Raw genomic sequence first — 19,049 nt, 5'->3', positions numbered from 1 at the left:
AGCATTTGATTTTAATCATCTAGGCACTCCTTCCTTCAGTTTTAGCTGATGTTTTGGGTCTGGGGGCCCAACCACGTTTCCTCTGCCTGGCACCTTGCAGTCAGGGAGAGTGCAGGTGAAGAGACCCAAGAGCGGCTGGCTTGCAGGACAGTGCTCACCCCTACCCCCACCTTGCTCAGGGAGCATCTGGGGGATGCTTGGGATGTGGCTGGCATCACAGATTTCTAAGAGCAGGAGCCATTCCCGCCCATGACTCATGTTGCAATCATCATGCATCTAATTCCCGCAATAACCTGCTTTTCTAAAAACAACGTCACTCACACAACTCATGAGCCAAAATTTTTCACATGCAAGTACATTGTTTTATTTTATTTTTTTGCTTCCTCCAGATGGTATAGTTCACTTTGGGATTTGTTTCCCTACAGTTTTCTCTGCAATTGAAGGCAAGTGTGAATATCTCAGAGGGGTGAGGGCGGAGCCCAAGTCAGCTCGGTGGAGATTCTTCCCACGCAGGAAGGCAGGTGCGACCACCTGCAAGGACCCCAGTGCCCACCTGCCCCCGAGGGCCAGCAGGGTTGTGTCTCCCTGGAGCAAGTGCAGGACCCGCCACACTTGAGGTCCTTCCAGAGACTGGGTCTGTGACTGGGACCTGAAGTGGACACAGCCCTTGGATGCCATCGTGAAGATGAAGTCACACAGGATGAGGTGCACCCTGCCTCCAAAGGCTGGCATCACTACACAAAAGAGAGGGACACAAAAAGAGACACTCCCAGGGGAGGTGGCCCTGGGACCAAGGAGTCAGACCTTAGAGCCACAGGTCCACAGGCCAAAACTGCAGGGACTGGGGAACCAGGAGGGCCGGGGGATCCCCTCACAGCTCCAGAAGGCCCTCAATTCCAACCGTCCAGCCTCGGGGCCAAGAGGTCTACCGCTGAACCATACCGCCAGTGGCCCTGAGGTAAGCTGGCCTAGGAAACCCTGGAGGACACCAAAGGTGAGACAGAATGTCTGAAGTCAGAGTTACTGAACTCAAAAGAGCTCTTCCTGTTTCCTGAAATTACATGATAAAAGCAAACCAAGCTTAGAAACAAAAGTGAGACAGCAACGTGCTTAAAGGGGTTTTAGAAGTCAAGCAGGCCCAGCGCAGGCAGCCCTTGCGGAGCAGGAGGACAGCTCCCCACCTGTGCTCGGCAGCAGGTGACTTCTCACCCTCAAGGCCATGTGTTGGTGGCTCTTTTCTGATTACACAAGCAGGGCCTGCTCATCCAGAATGGAAGATGATGGATACTACCAAGCGGAAACAAGGGCACCCAGAATGGATCACTCCCACCCTGCCGGTGTGGGCCCTGCTCCTTTAGTGTGTGTGTGTACGTGTGAGTGTGGTGTACATTCCCCTGTGTGAATGTGTATGTGTGCACACACTCGGCAAGTGCTCTCAAAATCAAGACCCTACTGCTCACACAGTCTGCGACCTACTGTTAAAAACTGACTCCTAGAACAAAACAAGAGGGTTTTCTTCTGCACTTAAATAATCTAAATGGGATCTCAAGAGCTGCGGCTGCTGCTCCATGGTAGAGCGCTTGCCTAGCACGCCTGAGCCCCCGGGTTCCACCCGGCCCTGCAAAATACAGGAGCAGCAACCAAAGGACCAAAGCCTAAATGTGATTTTCCCAGAAGAGCATCTGTTTTCAACCCGGTGTATCAATAGTTCTCCTGATTATCTACCCACAGACCTCGGCGGCTTTACTTTCCCTCTGGCATTAGTGACAGTGACGACACACTGCATCACGATGTGCTGCACGTGTGCTCTGTTTAACCTGCTGCAGAGGCAGTGAAATTATATGAACTCTTCCAAAGGCCTGCAAGTCCCCTGCACATGATCCTTGCACATGACTCCCAAGGACGCAGCAGCTCTAGTGCACCCTGAGGTGGACGCCGGGGCCGACGGCGCCTCTGAAAGTGTGGAGTGTGTTCTCCTTCAACAGGGAGAGGCACCCGGTGGTTGAAACCTGCATTCCTGGAATTACTTGGGAGCACACTGTGTATTTCATATGACCACTTATAATCATTCTGAATCACCTGTTGATCTCTTTTTATTATGGTATTAAAATAAATAGTCCTATGTAAGGATTCTTTTAAAATGTCCTATAGTGACCTCTGTGTGGATTTCCACAGCAGCACCACACTAAATAAGCTGACGTAACTTTAGAATAATAAATCAACCCCTCGTGTGTATGCATATGTGTATGTGTATATACAAATATGTAGGTGTGCACACATATACACAAACACACAACAACTCTTCTCAGTGATTTCCTCACATTTCAAAACACGCATGGGGGACAGATGGCCTGTGGTCATAGAGTGACCCCAGCAACACTGAGGCTTCTCACGTGCACTTTCCCATCCAGGACCCCAGGGAGCCTCACCACCTGGAGAGTGTCATCTCCCCACAGTGCTCAGAGTTCTCTTTGACAGGTAAAGGTCACAACCCATACACCCCAGGTGGCTGTTCACAGGTACCCGTGCACTTTCCCATGCTGTGTGACAGAGCTGCTTTGGTGACATGTCTAAGTGATTGTTAATGTGTAGGAAATGCGCTCTCCTCGGTATTTTATCAGCCCATTTTGCAGAATTGCAACTAATTTTGAGAGTATGGGTTTTTGAAATATAAAAGCATGTAATCCTCAGGTGGTATTTCTTATCTTTTTTTGTGGGGGGCAGGTTGGACCTAGGGGCTCTTAACCACTGAGCCACACCCCCATCTGGTTTTATATTTTATTTTGAGACAGGGTCTTGCTAAGTTGCTTATGGCCTCACTAAGTTGCTGAGGCTGGCCTTGAACTTGTGATCCTCCTGCCTCAGCCACTCGAGCTGCTGGGATGACAGTCATGAGCCCCTGCACCCAGAGAGGTGGTATTTCTTATTCCTGTTTCGATTCTTATTGCACCGGCCAGAACTTGCAGAACACAGTTAAAGCCTGTGATAAGGAGTGATTCTGGTGACCCACAAATGCCAAGCTGTGCCATCACATGAAGCTTTTAGGTCGCTATTCTGTCAGGTTCCACCTGACCCCTCAGTTTTCTGGCTTTTGTAAACGGCTGTTGGATTTGCATCCCATCAAATGACGCCCTGTCACATGGCCTGGTTGACGTGACATATTAAACCAGGCGATGATGTCGTCGCAAACACCTATCTACCACACAGTCTCTGCTATTGTGAACCATGCTCCATCGACCCCAGCAGAAGCGGTCATGGCTGCCCTGGGACATCCTCAGTACTTTTACAATTCCACAACTATATTTATAACTAAGATTTGTCTACATAATTTGCTGCTGATTTTTCTCTCATTTTTGAAAAATCGTTGATAAAATGGGTGGCCACCTTCCTTACATATATCAGAGTCTCACTGTTTCCTGTGATCTGAAGCAAACCCTCCCTCATGAGAGCCTCCTTGGAGTTGGACAATTTCACTAGCAACACCCTAGAGTCACAGGTGGGCAGGACCTGACCACGGGCAGGGACAGGGTGGAGGCTGCTGAGCAGGGCTCCAGTTAGGAGAGACGGGAGGCCTGTGGACGCCTGCCACTGTCCCAGCCTGGTTCATGCTGAAGAGCTCCCGTGTCCCAGGAAACAGCTCCTCCAGTTAGGGGAGGCCACACAGGCCAAGCAGAGATGACCACAGCGAGCTTCTTCTCATCATGTACTCTGTTTTGGGATCGGGCGGGGTGGGGGGGGCACACCACCTTCCACACTCTGTCCCCTGCTCCCAGCTGTGGAAGTGTGTTGATCACTTGCTCCTTTGCACTTGGTTTCTCTTCTCCAGTTTTCCAGGTCTCGGCTCTCAGGCTGACATGCTGTGCTCGTGCATCAGGCCACCTCCTCCTCTCGGGCTCCAGCTCTGCCCCTAAGTCCATCTTGGAGGCAAAAATATGACCTCTAATCAGTGCAGCTCGAGGTGGGCTACTTTGAGATGGTTGTTTTTGTAGCCCTGATTTTTGCTGCCTTTGATTTTGGTCGTCGCACCTTCGGGGCTGCTGATGCTCCTTAACGGCCTCATGGACCTCAGGGCAGTGCCCCGTGGTCTGCAGTAGGGTCCACAGGGCTCCAGCTGTCCTCTCCTGAGGGGGGCTTCATTGTGTCAGGAGTGCATCGTTCACCTTTTCATTTTTTCATACTTCTTCTAAATTTTATCATGAAAAATTTCAACACTAGCACGACAGGCTGTGGCCAGGAAGCAGGGAAAGAGGAAGAGCTGGGTCCAACGTCCCCTCCAAGGGCACCCGCCCAGGACCCAGCTCCCTTCCACCAGGCGCCACCTCCTGCAGGCTGCACCACCCCCCACAGCACGCAGCTCAGGGACCAAGCCTTCAGCACACAGGCCCCTGGGGCTCTCAAGATCCACACCACAGGTGTCTCTTCGCTGCTCTTGGGTAAGTACACAAGAGTGAGATACTGGCTGAGGTGGGTTGGTAAGACTCCGCAAGCGGATCTGCAAAGCCCCTGGGGCACTGCACTCCCTCCAGCAAGTCACGGAAATGCCAGCTGCTCTGGTCCCAACCACAGCTCGTCCTGCCGGCTTCTTTTAATTACAGCCATCCCTATAGGGATGTGGGGCCTGACGTAACGCATGAGTTTGCATTTCCTAGTGATGCATGATGCTGAGCACATTTTCACGTGCTTATTTCCAATCCGTACTTCGTAGTGGCTGATGTGCCTGCACTAATTTTATTTATTTTTGTTGGGTTGTTTGTTTTCTTATTGACAAGGGTTCTCTGTATAATGTGAATGCCGGCTCTTTATCAGATTTTTGTTTTACAAATCTTTCCTCCAAGTATGTAGCTTTTCATTTAGTAAAGACACTTTGAAAGAACGACAGCTTTGAATTTTGCTGAAGTCCAATTTATTGATGTGATTTCTTACGTGGTCCATGTCTTTGGTGCCAGATGTAGGAAACTTTGCCTGAACCAAGACCACAACGTTTTCATTCTATGTCTTCTTCCAGAACTTTTAGACTTTTGGTTTTCTATAAGTCTATATTTCATTTTGAGTTTTTCCTTGGCACAAGATATTGATCAAGGTTTATTTTGAAGAAGGATGGTCAATTGTCCCCAAACCATTTGTTGAAAAGAAAACCTTCTATTGACTGAATTTTCTTTGCACCTTTTCAAAAATTGATTGTCCAGAACTTGTCCCTTCTGATGGTCTGCATCAGTGCCCTGTCAGTCTTCATCCCTGGGTTCTCCATTCCAATTCCACAAGAGCCTACGCCCCAGTCCTTTATCAAGAGATCACATCAGCCACATAGGAGTGCTCACATTTGGTTTTCTTCCTTCAAACTCTTTGCTTTTCCATATCGATTATTGAATTAAGTTATCAATTTCTTTGAAACTGGGGTTTAGTTTAGGGTTCCCTTGAATACACACAGATCAATTGGAGCCAACTGGCATCTTAACCTTATTGAGTCATCCAGCCGTGAATACAGAGTACAGGTGGGTGTTTGTTTTCAGTCTGAATGGATGCTGAGTTTGGTAAATATATACTTTCGTTTTTCTTCTTTTTTTGCTTTGTTCTTTTGATAAATAAGATCAATTGATTTTCTAATATCAATTCAGCATTACACTCCAAGAAAAAAAGAAGATCCACTTGGTCGAGATGTACTATCGTTTCTCTGGGTCGCTGGTTTGGTTTGTTAGGATTACGCTGGGCAGCTTTGTTGGTGAAGCCCACTGGGGCTATGGCCCCCCGTCACATCCCCGTGGTTTTTGTCTTAGGGGAGAACTGACCTCAGGAAATGGCTGGGGAATTTTCTTCCCTTTCCTGGACCAGTTTATTTAAACGTGGGTATGATTTCTTCTAGAAGGGCTGGTGGAAGGTCGCAGAGGGGCTGCCTGGGGTGGGTTTTGCTGAGGGGAGGCTGGCCCACGGAGTCAGCCTTGTGCAGACCTGGTTCTACCCGGGGTTCCTAGGTCCCACCGCAGCGTGGAACTCACTGCCGAGACGTGTCAGATGCCTTCCCACCGCGTTCTCACCAAGCGCTCGGGGAGCCCTTCCCTCTGGATGGCGTCCCTGGGTCTCCTTCTCCTGCTCTGCCTAGGCAGGAGTGTGTCAGCTGTGCTGGTCCTACAGAGCACTCGCCCTGGGTCATGATTGTAATTTCTGTTTTTAATTGCTTTGATTTCTGCTGTCCGTGTTTTAATTTCTGTGCCTTTCTCTTTTCTAGTTTTCTAAGGTGAAGCTTAGGTAACTAATTTCGTAGATCCTTTTTCCATGTCATCATTTTAATACTATAAATTTCCATTTAGCATTGCTTAAGGTGTATCCCACAAGATATTTTATATTGGTTTTCATTTTCCTTCACTTTAAAACATTTTTGAATTTTCTCTCTTTGAATCATTGGTGGCTTCAGCGTATTGGCTATTTCAGATATTTGAAGATTTGCTAGGTATTTTTTTTTCACTATTGATTTTTAGCCTAATCCTATGGTGGTCTGAGAGCAAACAGCGTAGGCTTCTAATCCTGCGAAACGGGTTGGCTTGGTTACAGCTGAGGCCGTGGGAGCCGTCAGCACTCCACGCAGGTCAGGGCCTCCGGAGTGGCCTGCACAGAGGGGCCCGGCCCTAAAGCCCTGCGCTCTGCACTCTGCCTCTCCCCCAGGTGAGCTGGTCTCCTGCTAAAGCCCCTTGTCCTCCCTCCTGCCACTGGGCCGGCCTTGGCTTCCTGCCCTTGGCAGCTCTGGGCCCTTGCCTCTCACACGCCAGCTGTGCTGCCGCATCCCCAGGTCACCTCTCCTGAATTCTGACGGCTGTGGCCTCACGGCCCCTCGGCTCTTTCTGGGTGAGCATTTGCAAGGGATCTCTGGTCCTCCTTGTGTTCACTGTTATGGGCTCTGTGAGAGTGAGTTCTTCTTGATGTTGTGCCTGGGACTGAAAACCTGAAAACCTTGGCCGGTTAAACAGGGAGCGTGGACCTTCCATTTAAATCTACCGTTTTACAGTTTTACAAATAGTCGTTCCAGCTGTGCTCTGATCTTTTGCTCTTGTTTTCTGCCTGTTTGGGAGCTGATCTGAGTATCTGTTATGATTCCATGTTTATCTCCACGATTATAATTCCTTTCACAATTCCAACTGCCTGCTCTGTGCTCCACCATAATTAATATTATAGTAGCAAGTCTTACTGTAATATATATTAGGCATAAAGATATGTCTTTATAAATATATATGCATGTATTTTCATGTAAATATATGAGGCATATCATTTATCTATCAAGATATTGATCCTCGAATATCACTACCCCACGTCACACATGGTGTGATGGTCACAGTGCTATACTTCAGTCCTTCCCTCCAGTCCTTTGTGAAATTGTTGACATGCCTTTTTGTTTTACATATACACACATGTTACATCACTGTTCTTTGTTCTTCATACAATTATTCTTAGAGAAATTACAAATAAGGAAAATACATATTTCACCATCTCTATCACTCTATTTTCTTGAGTAAAGGCAAGTTTCTCTCTGCTATAATATCATGTCTTCCTGTAATTTCTAGAACTGCTGGTCTCCAGGCAATAAATTCCATTCAGTTTTAGTTCTGGAGGAAAACATTTCACTGTGGTTTTTTATGTTTCTATTCATGCACTACGGCCACACATGGTACTGGGGCTCACTCTGACAGGATCACACAGGCATGGAGTAGGATTTCCTCCAGCCCAGTCCTCCTTATGTTCACTGTTATGGGCTCTGTGAGAGTCAGATCTTCTTGATATTGTGCCTGGGACTGAAAACCTTGGCCCGTTTTCCTTCTCCCTTCTCCTTTTCCTTCTCCCTACCGTTCTCTCCTCCCGACTTCCCCACCTCTCCTCCACTGGCTTCCCATCTATTTACTGGGCTTATAAGATTAGGTATACATAAAGGCGGGATTCACCATGGTACATTCACACATGCACACAGCCCAATGTGGCCAATTTCCTTCTGCCTCTCCTCCCTTTCCATCTCTCCTCCCTCCCCTCAACCCCTTTCTGCACTCCACTCATCTCCCTTCCATTTTCAAAGTGCCCCTCCCCCTTTTTGTACCCTTATTTTGTTCCAGCTTCTGCACATGAGAGAACATTTGATCCTTGACTTCCTGAGCCTGGCTCACGTAGCTGATGTTCTCCAAATCCATCCTTTACTGGAGAATGCCATCATTTCCTTCTTCATAGCTGAGCAGAACTCCGTTGTGCACACACACCACATTATCTTTATCCGTTCATCAGTTGGTAGGCACCTGGGCTGGCCCCATAACGGCTGCCATTAGCATCTTTGCTTGGTTGAGTTCTGGATGGAGAGCTTCTTTTCAGTAGGTGAACACGTCACTTCATTGTCTCCTGGCTTGTGCATGTTCTGACTATGAAACTCCTGTGTCTCTATATACCTAATGTGTCCTTTCTCTTTGTCTGCCTTCAAGATCTATTTCTAATCTTTGAATCACAGATTAGAATATGGCTGGTCTAGTGTTCAGTGTCAAAACATATGTTTTGTTTGTTTTTGCCACATCTCCCTCTTGGGGTTTGCTGAGCGCCTTGGATCTGTAGCTTGACAACATGGATTATATTCCTATCACCTGTTGTCATTATCTCTTCAAATATTTTTTTCTGAGTGTTTTTCTCCTTGTCCTCTTGGGACTTCAGTTATGTATGCGTTGAACTTTTGGATCTTATCCCACAATTCTGAGGAAGCATGCTTGTTTTTCTAATATTGCAATTTGACTTTTGCATATTTCTATCTCTGATAAAATTCCCCAACTGTTTGTTCAAAATGTTCTCCTTTCTATTACACCAATCTAAGCACTCATCAAAGTTAATTTAAAGTCCTGGTCTTAAATGCCAATATCAGCACCATCCTAGGGTCTAGTTCTGTCCAGTATTCTGTATCTTGACAGTGGTTTATCATTTCTTGTTTGACTCGTGTGTCTTGTACTTTTTATCAAATGCAAGACCTTGAGAATGGGACAATAGAGGACATGATTGCAGGACTCCCCCCAGGGAACAGGCCCACTCTTTCTTCTGTCAGGCATGACATGAAGTACATGAAGTTGAGTTGGCCTATCCAGGAGTTGTCCCAGATTGGGATTTTTGTTATCATGGGTACATTCCCTGCCCCACAGGCTTCAAATCTCTGTAACAATGGCTTTTGCTTACGGCGAGTTCTGGGGTGTCTAACAATCTCTGGGTATCCACGCTCCAGTTGCAGCCATCACGATTCCTGCACAACGGACCATGAACCTATGCCCCTTCCCTGCAGGGTGGTAGACACCTGGCCCAGGTTCAGTCCTGGGTGACTTAATTATCAGCCTGGACTCCGGTTGGGGTGTTTGACTACTTCACCTTCTTTCAACAAAGCTGAGGGATTTGGAAGAGTTTACACCCTCACCTGCCTCCCTTTACCAGTGTAATCTGAGTTTATTGAGATTACAATTATTATAGCAACCTCTTTCCCACCAAGAAAACTGCTTGGAGTTTTTCACTTATTTCTGTAATCAAATTAACAAATATTTACATATATTCTCAGCAATTAATAGTAATTGCTGATACTACAGATGCTTGAAATGTGACTTCATCATTTTTAGTTCTAGTATTAGATTTACGTCTTAGTTGAGGAATAAATAAAAATAAAAAATAAAAAGAAAGAAAATTTTACTATGAAAAATTTCCCCAAAAGTCTCATGTTTCATAAAAGAATTCTAAACTAATAGTGTTGTCATGATTTGAAAATTGAGAAAACATATGCTCAAGTCAGTTTTTTTTTTTTTTTTAAATCTTACAGGTAATTGCTTGAGAAAATAAGATCAGTGTGGACAAATTCCAAATAATAATATAGACAAAAGTAAACAAAATATAAATGTCACCCAAATGCAGAAACAGAATAAAACAAAGAAAAAAACAGAGAACATAAAAACAGGATATAATAATGGCAGAAAAATTAAAAAGATAGTAAGTCAAACAGCTAAGCTGTATTTTTAACAGGCAAAAACAGCAATTCTGCTTTTACACCCTTTCCTGAGCAGATGGAGGGGTGGTACCGTAAGTGTTAGACAACACGGATTCATGATTGAGCATTTGCACAAACATTTTGTGGGGCATGAATTTCTTTACGGACCAACTTGCTTCGTCCTGATCCTCTGAACTTCTCTGCAGGAGCTGATCCCATCCAATTCTGTGGGGTGAGCTGAAGCCACAAGGCCATCAACCCCATTTCCCAGCGGACGCCTGGGCATCTTCAGTACTCTGCTGGTAAATGGATCTGTCGCCTGTCTTCTGGGTTCACACATTTATCTCCTTCCATTATCATCTCATGTTCACAACCACAGCTATTTATGCTCATGAATGCTTCTGTACCGTGTTCTCTCACTAACGTCACAATTAGTCCTTCTCTGTGAATATTCTAATTGCTAGTTTCCGGAAGTTTCTTTGCATTCTTTTCCAATTGCTTCAAATCATCTTTTCAGATGGGCAGCTCCCACTTAATTACTGATTTTTACTGATCAGTCATCTTTTACTGCTTTTCTATGGTCTTTTATTTGTTCATTTCCTTTTGCCTGTTAAGGCAAATAAAAGTAGATTTATACTAACTTTCCTCGGTCCTGTTCAAACCTGCCTTCCTCTCCTCGTGGAGTTCATGCCCTGTGCCTGGCTGAGCCCTCTCAGTCGCCGTCCTCGGCTGCCACCTTCTCCCTGCCTCTCTTGACTCATCTTTGAACCAAGTGAGCCCTTGGGTCTTCAGCTGATGCACAGTGTCCCCCAGGCAACTTTCCCAGGAGTCCCCGGTTTCCAGCGGGACTCTGGCTCTGACATCTCACTGGACAAAGTGGAGGGGGGGGTCTCCTCCCCGCCCCACACTCTCCGCCTAAGTAGCTCTATTTCTGAAGAACTCAGGGCTCTGAAGTTCTCGTTTCTGGGAGTGGACTACAGAGCCCCTGGGCGCGCCGCTGCCACCCTGGGCTCTGCTGCGCCTGTGAGTCACCCTGTGTCCACATGTGCTCAGGGAGCAGGAGGGACAGAAGCCGGTGGCAAGTGAAGCTCTCCAGGAGGAGGCACTGCCCTGAGAGGCTGCCTCCCTCCCGCCTGGCTGTGTCTGAGGCAGCCATAATACAGGTGATTTCTTAAAAGCCACTAAATTGTCATTGCAGACCTTTGTTCCTAACGTAGCTGAGACTGTGTATTTTTGCATCTTTGGATTCACTTGTCAGTGACAAGGCTCCCTCTTCTCCATACTTCCTGGGAGGGCTGTGGGTCCTCAGCAGGAAGGTGACATGAGAATCCCTTGACAGCCCCAGAGGAGCTGGAGAGCGTCTCCCTGAAGAGACCCAGGCTCAGCTGCCCTGGCTCCACCTCTCCGCCCTGTACCACCCCGGCTGCGGGGTCCACCTGGTGGCTCCTCTCTCACATCTTTGTGACTGAACATTGCACTCCCTTGGCTTGGCATTCCACCGACCCTTCCTCCTCAGGGGCCTTAGCCCAGGAGCGCTTCTCTGAGAACGCCCTCCTCCAAACACCTGCAGGGATGGGCTGGCACCAAGGTCTGCTACCTACTGCTGAGCTCTTCAGCAGAGCAGGGATCGACCTGAAGGTGACCCCCAGATCCAACCCCCGGTGACGGCACCAGGAAGAGGGCCTCAGGACTGGAGGTCTAGGAGCATGGTCCATGATGGGACTCATGTCTTTATACAAGGAGCCCCAGAGAGCCCCTTGTCCCCTCTGCCAAACCAGGACACAGAGAAGGCAGCCACTGTAGGCCAGGCAAGACAACCCTCCTGCCTCAGCCACATGGAGCCCCATCAGGACATCCAGACTCCAGAACCGTGAGAAGTAACTGTCGTCTAAGCAACCCAGGCTACTCTGTCCTCCACATCACGGCAGCATGAGCTGAGCAGGGGAGGAGCCTTGACAGTCCAGCTGCCCACACCATGACCACTAAGAAGATGCCAGAAGACAGTGGGCTGGGTGAACACAGAGAAAATGACCGCTAGTCACTACTCAGCTCTCCCCAGTGGTCAGTGGGCCCTCCTAGATCTGAGCATAAGGCAGATGATCATCACTGTCATCATGGATGAGCCAGTATGCATGCAAAGTGAAGTCCTCTGTACTAGTTATCAAATCTCAGATGGCTCTCCAAGGTCATTCAAGCCACACACACGTTCTCTGGCACCTATGTCAGGCAGTTACTCCTTACTCAACATCACCAGGGGGCGCATTGGTAATCTGAGCCCCAGAGATCACTCAACATGTCTGCCCAAGGCCACCTCCAACTCCAGTCACGCGTGCCTACTCAGACACAAGTGGCCAGGGGTACACTGCTGAGTCCGTGGTCTAAACTGCCTCAATCCCTGAAATTGTGTTAAAGCGCTAACAAAACAACCATTACACAGAAACTACTGTCAACCGAGAAAAGATCTTACCCACGAGGCCTGTTTAAGATGAAGGCTCTTGACTCACTTCCCCAGTTCTTCGGAATTTTCAATATGCTTCTTAATTTAAAGGGGATCGATAAAATACATCTGATTCTACAGCCCCTTATTTCTGAACATAAAAATGTATAACAAAGCCAGGCACAGTGGCCCACACCTATCATCCAGGTGGCTCAGGCAGCCGAGGAAGGAGGATCGCAAGTCCAACCAGCCTCAGCGACTTAAGGAGGCCCTAAGCAACCTAGCAAGACCCTGTCTCAAAATAAAAAATTAAAAGAGCTGGGGATGTGGCTCAGTGGCTAAGTGCCCCAGGTTCAATCCCTAGTACCAAAAAAAAAAAGTATATAACAAGATTGAAGAATGTAATATATCAATTATAAAATATATTTATATCTTGGGGCTGAGGTTGTGGCTCAGTGGTAGAGCACTCACCTAGCATATGCAAGGCACGGGGTTCAAGCCTCAGCACTATGTAAAAATAAATTTAAAAAATAAAGGTACTGTGTCCAACTACAACTAAAAAAATTTTAAATATATTTATATTTATATTTTATTTATACTGCATTTACATTTAAATGTATATATTTATAAATTTACACAGTTATATAATAATTTGTTTATAAATTTGTTTATAAAATAGTTTGTTTATAAAATAAAGAAATTTATCAATTTACAATAGGATATAGAAATTTAATAGGATTTTAATGATAAAATGTCTGAAAATTTACATGTAAATGTTTTAATAGAGGTGTAATGTCTATCATGGTAAAATTGGAATGATGTACTTTGATTTTTTAACTGGCTTAGAGTTTAACCTACCTTCCAGCTTTATTTGGTTCCCATACAAGCTTTTTGTCAAGCAGTTAATGGCACACAAACAACCCCTTAAAAATGTCCTTTGGATGAAGGGACATTTAACACATGCTTTTGAAAGGCAAATAACTTCTAAGAATTCAGAAATTTATCAAAAAATGAAAATTGTGAAGGAATTCTGAAATATTCAACTCAAAACAAATGCTTTGGACAGGTGCATTCCTTCCCATAGGGTAAGGAGAGCTGTAAGTGTGGTGTTCAGTTGTTGCTCGTAAGTCTAAAGCAGAGCAAGAAACCGGAGCGGGGGAAAGCGTGGGTTTGAGAAATGGTGAATGAGGTTGGTATGCGAGGTTATTCCAATACCGATGGTGTTTGTAAGCAATATCTTGAGGGGTATCAGGGATTGAACTCGACCACTCAACCACTCGACCATGGAGATAGACGCCAGCCCTATTTTGTATTTGATTCAGAGACAGGGTCTCACTGAGTTGCTTAACGCCTGGCTTTTACTGAGGCTGGCTTTGAACTCTGGATCCTCCTGCCTCAGTCTCTGAAGCTGCTGGGATTATAGGGGTGCACCACTGCACCCAGTAGTAAGAAATATTTTGTATTCCTTAAAGTAGATTAATTAAAATGTAAAATTAATGAATACTATTTGAATCAAGTATTACATATTTGCTACATAATAGTAAGCATCAAAGTCCACACGACAGAAAATCAGTGGGAAGCTACCATAGGCTGCTCCTACCAGATGGATGGCCAGCACATTCACAGACTCAGTCCCTGGGGAGAGGGGCAAGCACATGGGAAAGCATCTATGTGACCTTCAGTGATGGGTACCGGTGCAGAAGTCCACTCAGGATGGAGCAGGGAACTCATCTTACCTGCTCCATTTTTTAAACTAAGCTGGCTGGTTGTTTTGGTGACAGTTCTTGCCAATGCATTAGGAAATTAAAATATTATTCTTCATATGCTAGAAAAGTGATTGACAGTCAACACACCCTCGTATCACACATGCCATTGAGTCATTCTTCATCTCCATCAAATTAAACAGGAAACACGATCATCTTAGTGTAAAGGGCTCCAAAGTGTTTGATGCTCAGTCAGGCTTTGATTAATCAGCAAAGCTCAATCACAAGGAGCAAGGCAAGGTTCAGCCAGGAATCCTCAAGTCCTGCGAGAAGCTCAGAGTTGCATTGTTCTTCCTGACTCACTGCTAAACAAGATTCATCGCAAATTGGAATGAATTTGTAGGCAAACAGAGCAGAAAATAAATATATCTCCCACACCAGCACTGCATTATCCACAGGAACATCTCCTTATTACTAAATTTCAGAGACACATATTGAGATAAGCTTGGTAGGTAGGAAATTACAGGAAGATAATGTAATTCTGAAGTCATAAAATATTCCACAATGGAAGGGGCTGCAAGGCAATTCTGGCATTGGCAGCATTTGCTTTTATAATATGATCATATGTTAAGGTGATTTTAAAAATCAATTTAAAAATTCATAAGATGATTTTATTCTCCTGTTATGATACGGGTTTATTATACAATCCTTCATCCAGGGATTGTTTCATGGAGCCTGTTTCAGGACAAATGTTCTTTCAGGTCACTAGACTCCAAAGATAGAACAAAATTCATCTTCCCAACAGGGCATTTATAGCCTATCACCCCCATCACCCCAATGTGAAGGCAAAACTTACAGAGAACACGCCCGAGCCCTCAGACAGCAAGAACCCGTGCACACCCTCAGCCCAGAAGACAACACTTTCCAATGCGTGGGATGATCGATTAGTGACCCTATTAAGAACTCTCAACAGACAACATGGTCCAATTTTAAAAACAGAGCACCACAAATACCATTCTGTGCAAATCCCTCCATCATCTCTTCATCTTAAAAATAACTCTACATTCTTAAAAAAAAAAAAATGGGTGAGCTCCCCAAGATCCAATCAATTTTTAAATTTTATTTATTTATTCCCACCATCTTACCTGCCCCCATACACCCTCCCCTTCCCTTTGCCCAATCAAAGTTCCTGGCATTTTCAAGACTCAATCAATTTTTAAAAACATACACACACCATGAATGAAGTATGAGAGGATTTACTAAGAGACATGTGTCACTAAAATGACAAATATAGTTTCCATACCAACTCATGACTGAAACAAACAGAAACCGCATTGCCACTGTTATTTGGGCACTGACCTGGCATTGGCTGAGGCCCTAGCACCACAGCAGGACGAGGCCTGGAGGCAGCAATGGGCCTGGACAGAGTCAGAGCCACTTGATCCAGCACAGGAGGCTTCTCGAGCAGGTGGAGCAGTCCTGAGTCCCCAGGGTGTATCCACGTGGAGTCCAGAGCAAAGGAGTTATTCACAAAAATCTGCCCAGAAATAATGCAAACAGAACACTGAGCACGAGGCATGTGAGAAGGGCCACACATTCATGTTGTCTCATGTTGGTCAGTACTGGGCGTTCTGATTGGACACTCTATAAATCACCATTCTAAAAATTAAAGGGCAGGACTCGGATGCCTGAAGTGTCCTGGGCTAGTCCTTGCATGCTGACCTGGTCCATTCAACCCAGCAGCTAGTTTGCAGGTGGAAAAATCACCCCAATGAGATTACTAATTGGTGGTGTAGAACAAGTCAATGCATCACTTTGTCAGTATTCAGGTCAGCAAAACATACTGGGTGAATTTGAATGTGAAAGCTAAAACAAGCCATCAGAAAGATGAAAACTTAAAGCTGTAATAACAAGAAAAACTCCCTCTTACGATTTAAACTTGCATCATATAATGCCTAATGCTAGATTTCATTCAATGTTTATAGATTTTAAAAATGAAAAAAATTTTTAAATTAGATTTTAAAAATCGTTATTCAGACAATTAAAACATCTTACATTTTTGGTGTGGAATCCAAGTACTTCAAGCTACAGTAAAATACCCATCCCCCCTGCACTGATGTTTTTTGAACAGGTCAATCTAATTCTGAAATGATTTCTCTCTATTCCTCCGTGGTCCATCATTGCAATTAGAAAATACAAGGTGTTTCCTTTGCTACACCAACACGCAACAACTCAGCAACTAAAAGCCCACCTGACCAGGCAGACCCCTTGCATTTTTACCTTACAGTTAGGCATTCTTTTATCTATCCAACTTCTCCCAACACGAGGTGGCAGAGCAGAAGGGCAGATGTGTGGGAAAATGGGCACCAACTCCACCGTGGAAGAGGGGGACAGTCCCGTCGGTGGAGAATGGCCACTGATCAGCCACTGTAAAAACAGCAAAAGACAAGGGACCACTCATTAGCCCACACTGGCCAACTCTACTTGTACCAAAAGTTGTTAGAATAATTGCTTTAAAAAAGAAATTTTCAAATGTACATAATGTGAGTATAAGAAAAATCCCCTCTTTCCTCAGCCTAGAAAAATTGTAGATGTTTACAAATCAAATAGAAATGTATACAAGTTTTCATATCTGAAGCATCACAGGGCATTGCCAACATTGCACTCTTCAATACTGAAAGGGAACTTCTAAGTAGGAAAACAGGGGGACACAGTAAGAAACGGGCCCGCCCTGAGATAGGGAAGAGTCACAGGGAAAGGCAGAGCTGCTGGCTGTTCCACTGGGGTCCCTGAATTAGTCTCAGAAGCAAGCACAGAGCTATGTTATGACATTCCTCTCGGTGCATGTCATGTTAATTATATCTACCATTTATAAAACACTTAGCAAATATTTTCAAAATGAAAATAGCTAAGGAGTTAAGATTCAAAGTTTCCCAAGATTTGTCAATAAAAATAGGTCCTACAGCAAAGAAAATGTAAGCATCATATAACTGAAGAACACAGTGCACAGAACAAAACAGCAAACACTGACAGAGCAGACAGGAGAGGAGACTGTCTCCCTGAGCAAACTAGTGGAGTCCTCCTCAGGGGATTCAGAGAGATCCACTGCTCAATGATGGGGAATGGTTCAATATCTATTGTTGTAAAATCATAATGCATTTTAATTTTCCTGATATTTGAATATATCCCTGTCATTCCAAATACTGTTATTTGACAGAATATGGATAGCACAAAATGTTTAAAAGACAAACACTTAAGTTTTTCTGGATTTTTCTTTTTAAATTTATAAAAGGAAAAAAATGCAGTTTTCTATATGGAAAAACTGTAGTTCCTTGACATTATGTACCTCTAGTGGTGATATTAGGATACAACAACCCTCCGAAATATGGCAAAAGCTACCAGCATTTATCCAATAAAACCCAGCATGAACCGCATCACACATCAAATACATACCCAGTACCACATATGTGATGTGTCAGTTAGCATTAAAGACCATTTAGGAGGAGTTTAACCACAGCTTTTAGGAAAGCTCACAAGATACTATTGAAGACAAATTAATTAGAAGGTGCATTCTAAGGTAACTCTCATTTGAATATGCTAATGAGGTCGATTTTGGAATAAAACACATGTTATTCCCTGATTTAAATGCGTCTGCATAGTTAGATGGCAAACAACGGACCTTGCCAAAACCTGCCCGCTTTGGTCTGTTGTACCATTAATCAAAGGCACAGTCACTTTTTCTTTTTGATTCCAAGCTTTAAACGCCCAACTCTCCAGAAGTGAAATATGGCATTAGCGAATCTGTGGACTCGGCCTAGGGCAGGTGGGGAAACCACCCTGGGCTCATGGCACCCGAGCCGGCTTCCCCTGCTGGCTTCCCCTGGTCCCGATTCTCTCCAGCGCTGCCCTGGTCTATGTGAAAGGGGGAACCAGACCAGAATCAGAATCAGCTATTGATCCTCAGCCTGCCTTTCAAGTCTGGCAGAGACTGTAAAAGTACCAACTTCGAGGCGGCTTCAGCCCCGGCGCTGGCTGCCTCGCTGGGCTCCGGCGGCGGCTTTCAGCACCGCGCGCTGGACAGCGACCCGGGCCCGGGCGAAACTTGTGGCCGCACTGACTCTGGCCTGGGGTGTGGGTCTAAACCGCTCCGCCCAGAGACCCGGGAGAAAGAAGGGAAACTGCCCCGAGGCAGAACGGGACGTCGAGCTGGAACTTTGTGGCCATGCCTGGCTGCCAGGCTGCGTCCCGAGGGTCGGGGAGGCGAAGACCCCTGGGAGGAGGAGCGCGAGCCGGGGCCACAGCGCCCTGCCCGGGAGGGCCGCGCCCGGGGGCGGGAGGGAGCGGCGCCGCGGAGCGAGCGGGCTGGGTCGTTACCTGGCCGTGGAGCAGGGGATAGTGGTGCACGGCGGCGTGGTCCGGCGCAGAGGGCAGAGGCAGCAGAGGCAGCAGGGGCTCGCCCGGGGCTGGCCAGCCGGGCAGCCCGGGGAGCAGCGGGGCCGCGGCGGGCTGGGCCGCGGCGAGCAGCAGCGGCGGGGGCGCGACCCCGGGGCCGAGCCGGAGCAGCCCGGCCGCGCCGGGAACCATCCAGACCCAGGGCGGCGGCGGCGGGTCTGCGTTCATCGGCCACAGGAGAGGCGGCCGCCGCCGGGGCTGCTGTTGCTGCTGCAGCTGCCGCCGCCGCGGGAGCCTGGCGCCCGCCCGCATCCTACATCCCCGCGCGGGCGGCGGCGGGGCGGCGGGCGCCGAGGTGCGGGCCGGCGGCGGCGCGGGCTCCGGAGCCAACTCACTTGGTTCCGCGGCGCGGCCGCTCGCTCCGCCCCTGCCCCGCGCCGGGAGCCCCTCCCCCTGCCCGCGCCCTCCCCTCCGAGCTGGCCGCCTGCGCCGCCGCCCCCGGCCCGCCCGGCCCCACTCCCCGCCCCCGCACCCCTGGACCCCGAGG

General features: G+C 46.8%; 1 protein-coding gene across 1 annotated transcript in view; it reads right to left on the bottom strand.

Annotated features, from left to right (window-relative positions):
* The window catches only part of Tcerg1l (transcription elongation regulator 1 like), a 168,709-nt gene extending 149,895 nt beyond the window's left edge, over nucleotides 1-18,814 (bottom strand). The window contains exons 1-3 of the mRNA XM_027929871.2: nucleotides 18,485-18,814; nucleotides 16,391-16,537; nucleotides 15,470-15,647 (exon numbers count right to left, since the gene is read on the bottom strand). Coding sequence (XP_027785672.2) covers nucleotides 15,470-15,647; nucleotides 16,391-16,537; nucleotides 18,485-18,814 — 655 coding nt within the window. The remainder of the gene's footprint in view (nucleotides 1-15,469; nucleotides 15,648-16,390; nucleotides 16,538-18,484) is intronic.
* Between the last annotated feature and the right edge of the window lie 235 nt (nucleotides 18,815-19,049).

The sequence above is a fragment of the Marmota flaviventris genome, chromosome 4 (assembly GCF_047511675.1).
Source record: "Marmota flaviventris isolate mMarFla1 chromosome 4, mMarFla1.hap1, whole genome shotgun sequence".
NCBI classification, from domain to species: domain Eukaryota; kingdom Metazoa; phylum Chordata; class Mammalia; order Rodentia; family Sciuridae; genus Marmota; species Marmota flaviventris.
This window is presented reverse-complemented; position numbering and strand designations above follow the sequence as displayed.